We start from the raw sequence: 14172 nt of genomic DNA, 5'->3' as shown, positions 1-14172 counted from the left end.
TTCAGAAAGAGACAGATAAAAAATATACACAGTCACACCCTCATATTCACCGAACTACAGAACTTGCACGTCTACGAACTACAAATCCCAATACGTCACTGTTTCCACCGCGCATACTCGCTGGTGTTCTAGCGCATTCCCTTGATGCCTACACACATGCGCAGTTGTACATGGGAGCATTGGGTATCAATTTGGTCAAACAGCGGGTGATAAAATGGTAGGTGACATAGAAATTAAAAATATTGCTGACGTTTTCTGCTTCTGTGTTCGACGGAGAGGCTCTGGCAAACGTAGATATTCCGCGTCTTGCACGAGTTGTTGTCTGTGCGTGTCGCACCGAGAATGATCATAATTGTGTATATGTTTTGTATGGGCAGGAAGGTCAGTTGTTGATATTTAGGGAGTTCAGCATGTACCTTTCCGCCTATCTGCCCTGGAATCATGCAGTATATACTGCATAATGCATCTGAGGATTATTATTATTCTATGCTTTAGCCAAGCACGAGCGCTGTTAACCCTGATGTTCTGTTTTGGGTTTTAGAGACCCTTCAAGCCCTATTTTAACAAACCAAAACCGTACTTAGCATCGAACAATCAGGTTAAACGTCATGGCTTTTCCAAAATGCAACAGATCTGATTATACACAACTCGATGTTATTGATTAAGTAGTTTCACATTAAAAACAAACCATATTTCTGTTTTGTTGTCATCGAGACCCCAAGTTTAAAACCTGATTGAGAAATGCAGTGACATCACTGATGTTTCTACGTGTTTACAATGATTTTACAAACACAATATAGGGGTCTCTGGGACCCCAAACAACCAGGCGGTCAATGTCAGCACAACAGGAGGGTTAAGTGACATCCATACCCAGCTATGAAATGTCAAACGTAAGTCTTTTAGCCCTGCCCTTTCAACCCAGCCCCCAGTAGCAGCCTGGTTATTTTCCAGATTGTAATACTCTCTAAACATGTCTTGAGTGGGCTATTAAACTTTTTGCACATTGTGTTCTGGTTTTATATCTTGCGATGGCCCAGTCAGAATGGTTCTTTTGAACTAGTTTTAAGAACTAGAGTAAAAACAGCTTACTGTGCATCGATGGAAATAACTGTAGGGTAACCCGGTTGTTTTGCACTGGCCACCCTGAGCTTGCCATCTCATATTACATGCCAAGCGCAAGTGGCCCGTCACAGGTCCTCACATACTTGGTGCTGCAGTCGAACTTGCTATAACCGGTAGAATGTCCTTTTAAATTGCCACATAGGTCCGGACGTTTGGTCAACGCTTTGTTTATGGTTGTTCCAGTTGTCAGCTTTAGTCTTGTGCCTGAATGTGTGCAATTTTCTCTCTCTGTATGTTCGTTTGTGTCTCTTTCTGTTTGTACACACTGCTGAGTGTATTCCTCCGTCTGTCTGAGTTCATGTCTGAGGGCATATCTTTTGTGTCCACACAGCATAAACTAAAATCCTCCCAAAAGGACAAGGTACGGCAGTTCATGTCCTTTACTCAAGCCGGGGAGAAGACCGCCGTATACTGCCTCACTCAAAATGACTGGAAACTAGAGGTGGCCACCGACAACTACTTTCAGAACCCAGATTTGTACCACAAGGAATCCATGAAAAGCTCAGTGGACCGAAAAAAGCTGGAGCAGCTTTACAATCGATATAAAGGTGAGTTTTAATCTAATTTGGATAAATTATGGAAAAGTACCTGAGAGTATCACTGCATGCTAAAAAGTGCTCTTAGTCGTTTGTTTCTTATTAAAGATGTCTTACTAATAGAAATATGAGTCAATTGTAAAGCTTTTTAACTTTTCCACCCAGAGTGGCTTACTCTTTCGGGAGGGCCTTCATTTTGAAATCACACGACCAGCTGTGTCATGCACGATCCACTGAGTTACTAATAATAAAAACAAGTTTACTTTATATAGTTCTTATCCAGCGGGTGCTTAAAGTTGGCATGAAATGGAAATGCATCCTAATTCATCCAATGCGTGTTTTGTTTTTTTCGTTTTGACTTCGTAACATTTAATCAAAATTTCGTAACTCTTCCCAATGAAATGACATAATTTGCCTTTCGTTTCTCAGACTTTAATATAATAATATTTTTTAATAATTTTAATTATTTCATTCGCATAAAACTGTGCCCTTTTCTTATATGAACCTGTAAGCTTGCATTCACGTCTTCCTCTATCCAATCCACAACTGATTTGTTACATTGCAACTTTAACCAATCATATAAGTAAACTTAAAAGAATAAAAATGAAAAATGAAAAGGTGTTCCTGTTAGAGCAAGATCTGTAGCTTGCTTGCCACAGAGTCAAAAAAAAAAAAAAATCACAGGACCTATACAAACAACCTTGGTGCATTCACATGCCATTATGAAACCCAAAACCACTAGGAAGAAGAAGACTTACTCCTGCGCCTTTAAATGTTAAATTCTTCTTAGAAGTGTTTGTTTTACTAAACTGTCACTTTTTTTTTTCTTTAAGTATTTTGCTTTCCCCCCTCAGATCCCCAGGATGAGAATAAGATTGGGATCGATGGAATTCAACAGTTCTGTGATGACCTCAATCTGGATCCGGCCAGCATCAGTGTTCTGGTTGTGGCATGGAAATTCCGTGCAGCAACCCAGTGTGAATTCAGCAAGAAAGAGTTCATTGATGGCATGACAGAGCTGGGGTGGGCTATGGCATCATTTCTTCATTTAGTCATGCACACTGTTAACAGTATTTGAGTTGTGTGGTGGCTGGCAATATAAATAAATGCGCTTTGGGTATATCACATAAAATGTTCTTCTGCCTGACACAACGACTGAAGAAAAGGTCTTGGGAAATCACACCTCTTTCTGTGACAGTCCTCAGCTCTAAAAAACGCAGAAAAATGAGCCAATCTGAAAGGCTTGATGTATATCAAATTATTTCGCACGTTTTAGATTTGTTGAGAGAAGCTGTTTACTTCATATTGGCAGAATTGAAGAAGTCGGGCTGTAATCGCTTACATCGCCTTTGATATCCATCTTCGAGTTTTGCATGAATGGCCTGAAGAATCAGTGATTTGAGTGATGATGAGCCTAAATGTTTCATTTCATCTGCAGGTGTGACAGTCCAGAGAAACTTCGAGCTCTTCTGCCAAGATTAGAACAGGATCTGAAAGACAGCGGAAAGTTCAAAGATTTCTACCAGTTCACCTTCAACTTTGCCAAGAATCCAGGACAAAAAGGTTTAGGTAAGAGCATCTTTTGTTTCTGCGTTTCCGTGAGTTTTCCCACTCTGGTTTCTTACACTAAATGAACAGTCACCTGCATTAATGGTCCTTTCCCATTTCAGATTTAGAGATGGCAGTAGCGTATTGGAACCTGGTTCTGGCTGGACGTTTTAAGTTCCTAGACCTGTGGAACAGATTTTTATTGGTAAGTCATTACAGCTTTGAACCTTTGACCCTGTTTAACACTGAATACAAATTAAAATGGGTTTTCTGGCTGCTACGCAACACATTAACCACTGAGTGGAATAATTTCCTTTAGCAATTAATTTAGATGCTCTCTGGTCTCTGCCCTTATTTTGTGCAGGAGCATCATAAGCGATCAATTCCCAAAGACACATGGAACTTGCTTCTGGATTTCGGCAACATGATTGCAGATGACATGTCAAACTATGATGAAGAAGGTTGGTTTTGTGAGCTGATGTGCTCGCTGAATTTTTAGCGTTTGGATTTTTAAGTCATAAATTGGCTGCATTTACTCGTGTAGAGTATGCTGGATTTTAATCATGTGACGTTTTGTTTCAGGAGCATGGCCTGTTCTCATCGACGATTTTGTGGAATACGCTCGGCCAATCGTGATGGGATCAAAACGCAAAACTGTATAGTAATGCTGCCCCTGGGCGAGAACTCACGCCTTGGTCGCCTCATTGACTTTGTAGTTTTTTTAAAGACTTGTAAGCATTATAAGAGAGAACTAAGAGAAACACTTGAAACCGACAAGCTTTGCAAAAGGAAAAACAGGACGGAAAAGACGACTCAGACTTCCACACATCACACAGGAAGGACAAGAGTGCGAAACTCAAGATTTCTTATAGAGCCATCAAATGCACATGGCCAGCTATATTTGCACTGGCGACTCAATTCTAGCCCGAAACCCTTGGAGATTTTGGGTGGATAACTTCGAACCTAGTACCTCATCTCCATAGCAATCAGTGTCACTCTATAGGGCCGAGTCCTCATTGCCTACCCACTCCTCACAGTCTGAATTATGGAATAGTCTCTCCAGTTTCGTTTTAGATTATGTACCCATCTGTCTGGGTGTGTATCTCATGCAGGACTTGATGCTGATCATGTCCGCATTTTAAGCCAGACGTTCATGGGCAGCACAGCATGCGGCTCACAACACCAGCACTATTGTTACAGTTGTAAAATACTGTATCTACTGCAGCAGTATGTACAGAGAGAAATGTATTATCAGTAATGTTTTATTATATGAAATATGAGACATATGAAAGAAAGGCGTGGTCAAAACAAGATGCCTCCATACCATGTTCTTGTGTGATTTTAGGTCAAACGTGTCATCTGCCCTGTTGCGGAACTTGTAACAACACGGTTCAGTGTTACTCTTTTTTTTGTTTTTGTTTTTTTTTTGTTTACCAGATTTATGTTAAGAAATAAATTATTGCCCTTTATGTTCTTCTCCATCTCTAACAACCCTGTTATTCTTTAACAGGACACCTATCCTTGGACAACAAGAGGCTTTGCAAGCTTTCTCTATGAAACATTCTCCCATCAGTATCACAAATTCGACATGCTTCTGAAGCAAAATGATTAGCACAGAATATTAATATCTCCCTTCATAAATCACTGAAAAGCAACCCTGAAGCATGATGGTAGGGCGGCCGTTATATTTGGTTTGCACCAAATATTCAGGACTCTGAGGTTACTTTTAGTGTCTTGAGACCACAATTATTTAACAAAAAAAGGGGGTTTGTCACAAGGCAAGGAAAGTTTAGGCATGATGTAATGTTCATCTTTTTCAGAAATGGTTTCCTTCTCGTCGAAGAGTGCCAAATCTGCAGTGCTGAAAATATTGATGTCAGCCAAAATGCTCTGCATCGCGCGGTCAGTACTGTAGCTGGCCTCTTGGTCACCTGTACGACATCTTCCCTCTTTTTTTTTCTGTGGCTCCTGGATTGTGCCCAGTGTTTCTTTCATCCATTCTGTTCTGCTGAACTTAATGTATATAAGAAGATTTAAAGTTTTGCCAGTAACATTACAACTTTTCATAGCTTTTTTTTTTTTTTTTTTTTTTAAATCTTCTGAAATTTCCATTTCACGGGCTGAACTTTTGTTTTTAGTGAATAGAAGCAGTTGGAACACACTAAAATGACTGATTATATCACTTAATTTAGTGTATCTAAAACAGATTTAGTATGATTGTGTATGACTTTCTTCTGTGGAACATGACATTTTAGGCTGTCATCTACCTGATATTCTCAATTCTAAAGAAAGTATCAGGAACAACATGAGGGTGAGTAAACGATGACAGAATTGTTTATTTTGGGTGAACTATTCCTTTAATGGCGGAAAGAAACTTGCAATGCAATTTTACTGTTTGCCACAAGAGAGCGGCAATGTGTTTGTAATCCAAACAGGCTTCACGTTCACGTTTAAGAGCTTGTGTATTTATGTATTGCTGCATTTTTATTATGTGTGTTTATATGTATGTTATAATATTCTAAGTGTGTAAAGAAATATTTTCATTGCGATTTGCATTTTTGTTGCACTTTTCGTTGTTACTTCCAATCCATATACAAATAATAATAAAAAAAAAAATGCGGAACTTTGCAAAATCCGCGTTTCTGTACGGGCTGTTATCAATGTAACACACGTTTTATGCTAACCGCGGGCTTCAATCTACCTACAGAGGAGCTGTCTTACAAAACTCATTTTCAATCTATTGCATTTGACAAGGATGACAGTTTTTTGTATTTGACAAACAGTACAATCACCATGAATCTTGACAGGCTTCGTAAAAGAGTGAGACACTACATTGATCAGGTAAGAGAAGGCAGTAATTTAGCATTGAGACTGTAGCTTTAATTTGTACCACAAATAAAATTTTGTTGATGTCTGATATTATAAAGCTGTTTATATGATACTACGTAATCAGAATTTTATAGGAAATCAAAAAGGTAAAACTCAGAGTTAGTACATTAAGCTCGGAACACCTGGGTGTATTTTTAAAGCTAGCCAGCTGACTTTCATGCTAACAGGTTTGAAAGCTTAATTTATGTTTAAATAACGTAATTATTGATTATTGTGACATCATGTTGTTTTGGACAGTTTTATTCTCAGAAGTAAATGGGTAATATAACCTCAATGAAGGCGTGCGCAAATCATATTGTACTAATGTGGCTAAATGATCTTCTGCATCTTTTGATTGCTAAATAAATACGTTTTATCTTCATTAAAGGATAAATGAAATAAATGTTTCCTCTAATTACGGCATGATCTGTTTTATAGCAACAGTATCAAAGTGCTCTGTTCTGGGCTGACAAAGTAGCATCCTTATCACATGGTAAGTACCCTCATCCTCCTAAACACTTCCAAGTCTGCAAGTTTTAGATGAAATTCATATTTTGTGTTAATTAAATTACCTTGACTCTTAATTGCACACTGGACTAACCCCGCACTGGGGTTTAATCTCTTACAGAGGATCCTCAAGACATTTATTGGTTAGCACAGTGCCTTTATTTGACAGCACAGTATCACAGAGCCTCTCATGCGCTCAGATCTCGCAAACTTGACAAGGTAAGAACTGTCGATTGATTGACTGATGAAAGTCATTTCGGTATAACTGGTATTGACTTGCAGCCCTTCAAAAACCTAACCTGATAAATAAATGAACCAAATATATTTTCATGGCAAAAAGTTAGAAGTGCATTAATCCAGTAGAATGAAGTAAAGAAATCAGTTGATCCAGAGGTATACAGTGCTTGTTATTTATAACTTTTTTTTATAATGATTTTTGTTTTTCAGTTGTATGGAGCCTGTCAGTATCTAGCTGCAAGATGTCATGTGAGTTTTTTCATTATATCATGGAGGTTGTCTGATATGAATCACATAAAATATTGGGATATTGCATATAAATACATTTTATACAATATACATATTTTCCTTTTTTTCTGGGAACATTTTTAAAATGTATTCCATTATTTAAATGTAAATAAACAAATGTTTTGGTGTCTGAAAACGTAATTAGATAGAAAATATTGAATAGATGGACATACAATGGGTGGAGCATTTTTATAGTTTCTTTTGACTGACAGATACATTTTTCTAAAAAAAACTAAATAAGGAAATAATCATTGATTGTACTGTAAAGTCTTTTTGTAATTGCAGTATGCTGCCAAAGAATATCAACAAGCTCTAGACATCCTGGACATGGAGGAAGCAGCCAGTAAAAAAATATTGGAGAAGAATGTAAAAGAGGATAATGGCTCAAGGGAAACCGTGAAGGAATGGGAAATGTCTCCTGCCTCAGTGAGCCTAACTCTTTCATTTACTTTTTTAGGATCAAAACACATTTTTTTTGTCTGATTTCTGGAGCATTTCCTGTTAATTATTATTTTTTTATTTACTCTGTACCTGAATGAATGAGTCCAGTTGGTCTTTAGAAATAAACTTGGTATTTGAATGTCATAATAGTTTGCCTGGATCTTTTACTCCCTGTTGCCTTTTCTCTCAGATCAATAGTTCCATCTGTCTCCTGCGGGGGAAGATCTATGATGCCATGGACAACAGACCCCTAGCTACGTCTAGCTACAAAGAGGCCTTGAAACTGGATGTCTACTGCTTTGAAGCTTTTGACCTTTTGACGTCTCATCACATGCTGACCGCCCAAGAGGGTGAGAGAAGCTCTCATACTTTCATTCAGTTTTTGAAATTCTCTGTGTTTGTACATAAAGTTAATTACAGCTTAACTAACATTATTAGTACATTAAAAGTATATATGTCTGTGTTTGTGTGTGTGTGTTTTAGTGCTGTAATAAAGGTTAATTGCGATTAATCACATTCAAAATAAAAGTTTTGTTTACATAATATATGTGTGTGTGTGTGTTCTGAAATATAAATAAACACACATGCATATATTTAGGAAGAATGTTGTATTCATTTATTATACATATACTTAATATATAATGTGTATGTGAATATTTTCAGTATATATAAGTTATATATATATATATATATATATATGATGCACACACATTATGTTAACAAAAAGTTTTATTTTGGATGCGATGAATCACTTGACAGCCTTCTTTTTGTTCTGTTGCCATTTGCTTGTGTAGTAAGTGTTCACTTGAAAGTCACTTTGGATAAAATGTGTAAATGCTTTTTGCTGTAGAGAAAGATTTCTTGGATTCTCTACCCTTAAGTCAACAATGTACAGAAGAGGAAGTGGAATTGTTGCGCTTTCTGTTTGAAAATAAATTAAAGAAGGTAAGAAGGCCTTTTTTCTACCGAAACTCTAGTAAGGTTAAATAAGGATAAAAGAAGTAAACAATTCGGTTTTGGTTTGGTATGATTTACATATGAAACGGCTTTGATTGATGTCATCGTGTGGATCAGATGCCGTGATTTTGTTGTGTTTACTGTTCAGTTTAAAAAAGTAACGTGCACAAATTACTAAGAGAATTTGAAGTACCTGTTTATTCAGTCAATGGTTTTGAAGTGCTCACTGAAGAGCTAATCAGCAGCTCTCCTTTTCTAGTATAACAAACCCAGCGAGATGGTCGTGCCAGAAATAGTCAACGGTCTCCAGGACAACTTGGATGTTGTTGTCTCCCTCGCAGAGCGACATTATTACAACTGTGACTTTAAAATGTGCTACTCTCTTACATCAATGTAAGTCTGCAAAACCGACATCGGTTTCAAATGTTTGGTTTTGAGTTTGAAATCCTCTGATGGCGGTTTTTTATTTTTCTTTTGGTTGTTGTTTTTTTTAGGGTAATGGTGAAAGACCCATTTCATGCAAACTGTTTACCAGTGCACATAGGAACCCTTGTTGAGCTAAGCAAAGCAAACGGTATGAGACTAAATATTGATTTCAGCTTTAATTTAAATGTCGACTTTTAATGTGGAATCATAACATTTATCATCCGCTGTCTCTTTAGAGTTGTTTTACCTGTCTCATAAGCTGGTAGATTTGTATCCCAGCAATCCAGTGAGTTAAATTCACTTTCATAACGTAAGTTTCAGCGTTTTATGTGAAAGCTTTCTCATCATGTCTTTCTCTGAAAACCGTTTCTAGGTTTCATGGTTTGCTGTTGGTTGTTACTACCTCATGGTTGGGCATAAAAATGAACATGCAAGGCGGTATCTGAGGTACGACTGTATTTAATTATGTTAACTTACAATTTCATTCAAAAGTTTGTGGTCACTAAGATTTAGTTTTTAAAGAAACAAGTACTTTATTTAACAAGAATGCATTAAATTGACGGGAAGTGACAGGAAAGACTTTTACATTGGTACAGATAATTCAAATAAATGAAATATTAAACAGCAAAACTTTTTTCTACATTGATAATACACCATATCATGCATTTATGTATTAATTATATTCATATATTATATTTATATGAATATACATAATACATAAATACAACATATTTGCTGTTTGTGTGTGTATTTTTATACATAAAAATACACACATGTACATAATAAATTTACACACACACGTGTATTTTGTTCATGATTTATTGTTTGACAGCACAAGAAAAAAATAATGTAAAAAGTAATGGCTGATTAAAAATGTGAATACATTTTTTAAATAAAATAGAAAACTGTTAGTTGAATTGCAATAATATTTAATATGAATAAATTAATATATAATATTAGTTTAATTTAGTGTTATATTTCTGTTTAAGCCCCAATGAGCATAAGAAACTTAACATTCAGTTATTCATTCAGAATTTGTCACAATGTTGTTAAACATAATTTTTTTTTAAAGAAGTTACTCATATATTTGAAAGAAATACAAAATAAGTGGAAAAGTATTTGTAACCTTTTTTTTTTTTTTTTTTTTTTAAATACAAATATTCTGAGGGAAAACCACTTTTTAGCACTTATTCTGCAGAACTCAGTTTCCCCATAGAGGTTTTTGTGAAACATGTTTTATGGTAAACCTGGCTAAAGGTTTCATTATAACAGCAGATCTGTAGAGGAAACTCGTGGTTAACATCAAAATCCCCTTCTGCAGTAAAGCAACCACGCTGGAGCGCACGTACGGACCAGCATGGATAGCATATGGTCACTCGTTCGCTGTGGAGAGCGAACACGATCAGGCCATGGCTGCATACTTCACTGCTGCCCAGCTCATGAAGGGGTTAGTAGACCTGCAGTGCTTTTGATAGTTAAACTCATGAGGGCAAGACAAATATTTCTAGTTGGGGCCAAAAAAGTAAATTAAAATAACTTTTGGATTTTTTGTTTGAGTAGATGTCACCTGCCCATGCTGTACATCGGTTTGGAGTATGGACTCACTAACAACCCCAAGCTGGCAGAACGTTTCTTTAGCCAGGCCCTCAGCATTGCTCCGGAGGACCCCTTTGTCATACACGAGGTAGCTGTGGTCGCCTTCCAAAATGGAGAGTAAGTGATAACAAAAGCATTTTCAACATATTCAGCAGTTGTTAGTGGTTTTGTACAAGCTTTGCTGATGAACGCTTTGCTTTGTAACAGTTATAAAACAGCCGAGAAGTTGTTTCTAGATGCTATGGATAAGATCAAGGCCATTGGGAATGAGGTAACCTTCTAACATCTAGTTGTTGTTTTTGGTCGGAACAGATATTAATCGGAGTAGACTTCATGAAGCACTTTTATGATCTTGGGTGCATTGACGAAACTGCGAAAATCTGTGAAACACTAAAAAAAAAAGTGTTAAATGTGTAGCACGTTTATTTGTTACATGTTAATGTCCGTATTTCTGACATTTGGTACATTGTAAAATGTTTATTAAATTACTTTTTTTTTTTTTGTAGGTGACCGTAGACAAGTGGGAGCCGCTCTTAAATAATTTGGGCCATGTGTGTCGAAAATTGAAGTAAGTTGAAAGAATCCTGATTTTACAGTACATTTTAGTTTTTAGTACATTTACTGTCGTTTTTGATAACCTGCGCTGCTGTTCAAATGTGTGGGGTTCACAGAAGTAAATTATTTTAAGGAGATCTTGATCAATTGTGCAAAAAGATGCTGTCCTTCTAACCCTTATATTCACCAAAGAAATCTTAAAAAAAAACTAGAATAAGTAGAATTGTTTCGTAAGCACTATTTTAGCATTTTTAGAATTATTTCTTATGAAGTAATGATTGAACTAGTGGCTATTGATAATTTTGATTTATCATCACAGGAATACGTTATATTTTAGTATTTTTTTTAATGCAGAATGTTAATTAAAATCTGTATATAAAAACAGTATATCATTCTGAACATTTACATTGTATTTGTATTATCTGATTAATGCAGCTTTAAGTATGTAAGACATCTTACAAAGCCCAAACTTTTAAATGGTAGTGCACGTGCCTCATATCCCGTTTGAAATAGATTGGATTTGGGCCACAGTGACGCACTAACCAGGAATTGTGCCTAAAAAGTAGCATCTAAATCGATCAAGAGTGGTATTTTAATGAAAAGCATGAAATAAGCATGGTCACATGGCATCCTTTCTCCCTTGCGTGTCTTGTTTTCTCCACTTTAGTAGAGTGCTTGTTTTGTTCTGTCACTAGTGTTTCATGAATTATGCATGTTCACCCACTGAATATCAAAGGGCCCTCAATTCACACTTGAACATCATTCCACTCAAGATTCTATAGTTATAAATGGCTGTCTAATTATTTCTTTTGTCTTTGTTTTTTGTTTTGTTTTATGGACTTAATCAATATAACAGTTTGTCCTAAATTTGTCCACATACAGTCTGTATTCAGAATTTGTTTTGTAGAGAATTTTAGGAAAATACTTTATAAAAGCAAGAATGATATCTATACATATATATATATATATATATATATATATATATATATATATATATATATATATATATACACATACACACACACACACACACACACACATACATTTTGTTTATATATATGTATTAGTGCTGCCAAACAATTAATCACATCCAATAACAATAATTAAATGACTTGAGAGCATAAGCACTACACATTATTATTGATTTTTCATATATACCGTGGGTACAAGTGGCTTTACACTTTTACGTATGCTCAGGTTTCAGTTTTGTGTAGGTTAAATGCCCAGTGTATGTGTCGTTTTTCAGATGTGGCTATAAATTATTAAATGCTTGTGAGAAAAACCAAACCAAACATAATATAGTAGATTTAGAATTCTGAATATTCTGTGAAGGTTGAAATTTCCACACTTTCTCTATTTTAAATATATATAACACACACACACACACTAGTGCAGTATATAAAAATATAGTTTACTTTTATTTTTATTTATTTTTTATATACATCGTTTGACAGCACTGCTGTGTGTGTGTGTGTGTATATGTCACATCACACACACAAGTTAGGAAATTTTATCCCTGATAGAATGTTTAGTATTCTAAATCTACTACTAGTACAATTTACAAAATTATGTTTGGTTTTGTTTTTCTTCCAAGCGTTTAATAATTTACATCCTCTGAAAAACGACACGCACATGGGCATTTAACCTACACAAAACTGAAACCTGAGCATATTCAAAAGTGTGAAACCACTTGTACCCAGACTATATACGAAAAATCAATAATGATGTCCAGCGTTTATACTCTAAAATCGACATTTGATTATGATTTTCCACTGCCTCTATAGCAAGCTTGTCTAGATGTTGAGCTGTTGCAATAGACAAAAATCAGGTCAGTGATTGCTTTTATGTTGTTTGTGTAGGAAATATGAACAGGCTCTCGAATACCACAGGCAAGCGTTGGTTCTCATCCCACAGAATGCCTCCACTTACTCAGCCATCGGTTATGTGCACAGCCTCATGGGAGATTTCGAGAGTGCCATTGACTACTTTCACACTGTGAGAAAATATAACAATGAAAATTTGTTAGTCAGCTTTTTTTTTTTAAATCAATAATTATTCACTTCAAACATTTAAACTCCCTTATTAGGCACTTGGCCTTAAACGAGATGACACATTTTCCGTAACCATGCTGGGTCACTGCATTGAGATGTATATCAGCGACTCGGATGCTTACATTGGTAAGACATCCAACCACACATCTATACATCATCTAATTCGTGAATTGCAGATTCGAGATTTCTTTGCAACTATTAAGTTGTCTTGTTTTGCAGGAACCGATATTAAAGACAAAGTGAGAAAGACGCTCAGCACGCCTGCACTGATGAAGATGCTCAACACTTCTGCCGACGGCAATGAGAGCAGGGCACAGCCCGTAGAAGAGGTGAACGTGTGCCTGGAAACGCAGTCTTTCACCGCTGACAAACAAACCGACGCTTTCCAGCGCTTCCTCTTAGAATGCGACATGCATGAGAGCGATATGATGCTGGAGACGTCCATGTCTGACACCAGCACGTGATCGAGACCTATAAATGGGTCAAAGAGGAACTTTGAGCATGAGTTGATGATAGAATGTGACTCTAAAGAGGACACAAACAAAACACACGCCCTCCCTCCATCCGCCAGCCCTGCCGTGTCCTCCGTGTTGGACCCCTGTGGATTTTTTTTTTACTATGAATAAATGTAAAGAAGTGAATGCAAAAGGGTCGGATGATCGAATCAATAAACCCTGCATCCATATTTTTACACAGATTTGTGTATTCTCATTGGTGCTCTATTAAAACGTCTGTTTTGTGGATGAGGCTGAAAGAAATGTGATTTTTACTTGGCCGGTCAGACGATAACATTATCTGCTGACATTTGCGTTTAGCTTAGAAAAGCCTGTAATTAGTCAACCAAAGGAAGTTACTTGCAAATCTCAAATCTGTGTCTGAAGTTGAGAACGCAGGGTAATCTGTGCAAGTTACTAAAATCTGCCCCTAGATTTTATCAACTTCATACATGGGAAAATAGTTTTTGCAACACTTTACAAATATTTGTAGTTAGTTTGTCCAACTGCATCAGTGGTGAAATACAAGAATAAGATTTATGTGGT

At 36.4% G+C, this 14172-nt stretch overlaps 2 protein-coding genes across 7 annotated transcripts; both read left to right on the top strand.

The window, feature by feature from the left end:
• The first annotated feature begins 118 nt into the window (after positions 1-118).
• On the top strand, positions 119-5284 carry dcun1d2a (DCN1, defective in cullin neddylation 1, domain containing 2a). 6 transcript variants are annotated; one of them, XM_043248292.1, is made up of 7 exons: positions 119-217; positions 1454-1670; positions 2513-2681; positions 3097-3227; positions 3329-3411; positions 3571-3667; positions 3789-5284. In XM_043248292.1, the coding sequence occupies exons 1-7, from the start codon at positions 215-217 to the stop codon at positions 3866-3868; spliced, it is 780 nt and encodes a 259-aa protein (XP_043104227.1). In that variant the 5' UTR covers positions 119-214; the 3' UTR covers positions 3869-5284. The 6 variants fall into 6 exon arrangements, with proteins under 6 accessions (XP_043104227.1, XP_043104228.1, XP_043104229.1 ...); XM_043248293.1 differs by lacking the exon at positions 119-217 and adding an exon at positions 1042-1235; XM_043248294.1 differs by lacking the exon at positions 119-217 and adding an exon at positions 1159-1264.
• A 134-nt stretch (positions 5285-5418) lies between these two features.
• cdc16 (cell division cycle 16 homolog (S. cerevisiae)) lies at positions 5419-13890 on the top strand. The gene is made up of 18 exons (XM_043248282.1): positions 5419-6047; positions 6513-6567; positions 6703-6800; positions 7029-7067; positions 7392-7532; positions 7738-7897; positions 8398-8492; positions 8764-8897; positions 8999-9078; positions 9167-9216; positions 9304-9377; positions 10252-10377; positions 10491-10643; positions 10734-10797; positions 11033-11094; positions 12941-13076; positions 13168-13258; positions 13352-13890. The coding sequence occupies exons 1-18, from the start codon at positions 5883-5885 to the stop codon at positions 13594-13596; spliced, it is 1968 nt and encodes a 655-aa protein (XP_043104217.1). The 5' UTR covers positions 5419-5882; the 3' UTR covers positions 13597-13890.
• Positions 13891-14172: the final 282 nt, after the last annotated feature.

The sequence above is a fragment of the Puntigrus tetrazona genome, chromosome 9 (assembly GCF_018831695.1).
Source record: "Puntigrus tetrazona isolate hp1 chromosome 9, ASM1883169v1, whole genome shotgun sequence".
NCBI lineage: Eukaryota > Metazoa > Chordata > Actinopteri > Cypriniformes > Cyprinidae > Puntigrus > Puntigrus tetrazona.
The sequence above is the reverse complement of the archived record's forward strand: the minus strand, read 5'-3'. Positions and strand labels throughout refer to the sequence as shown.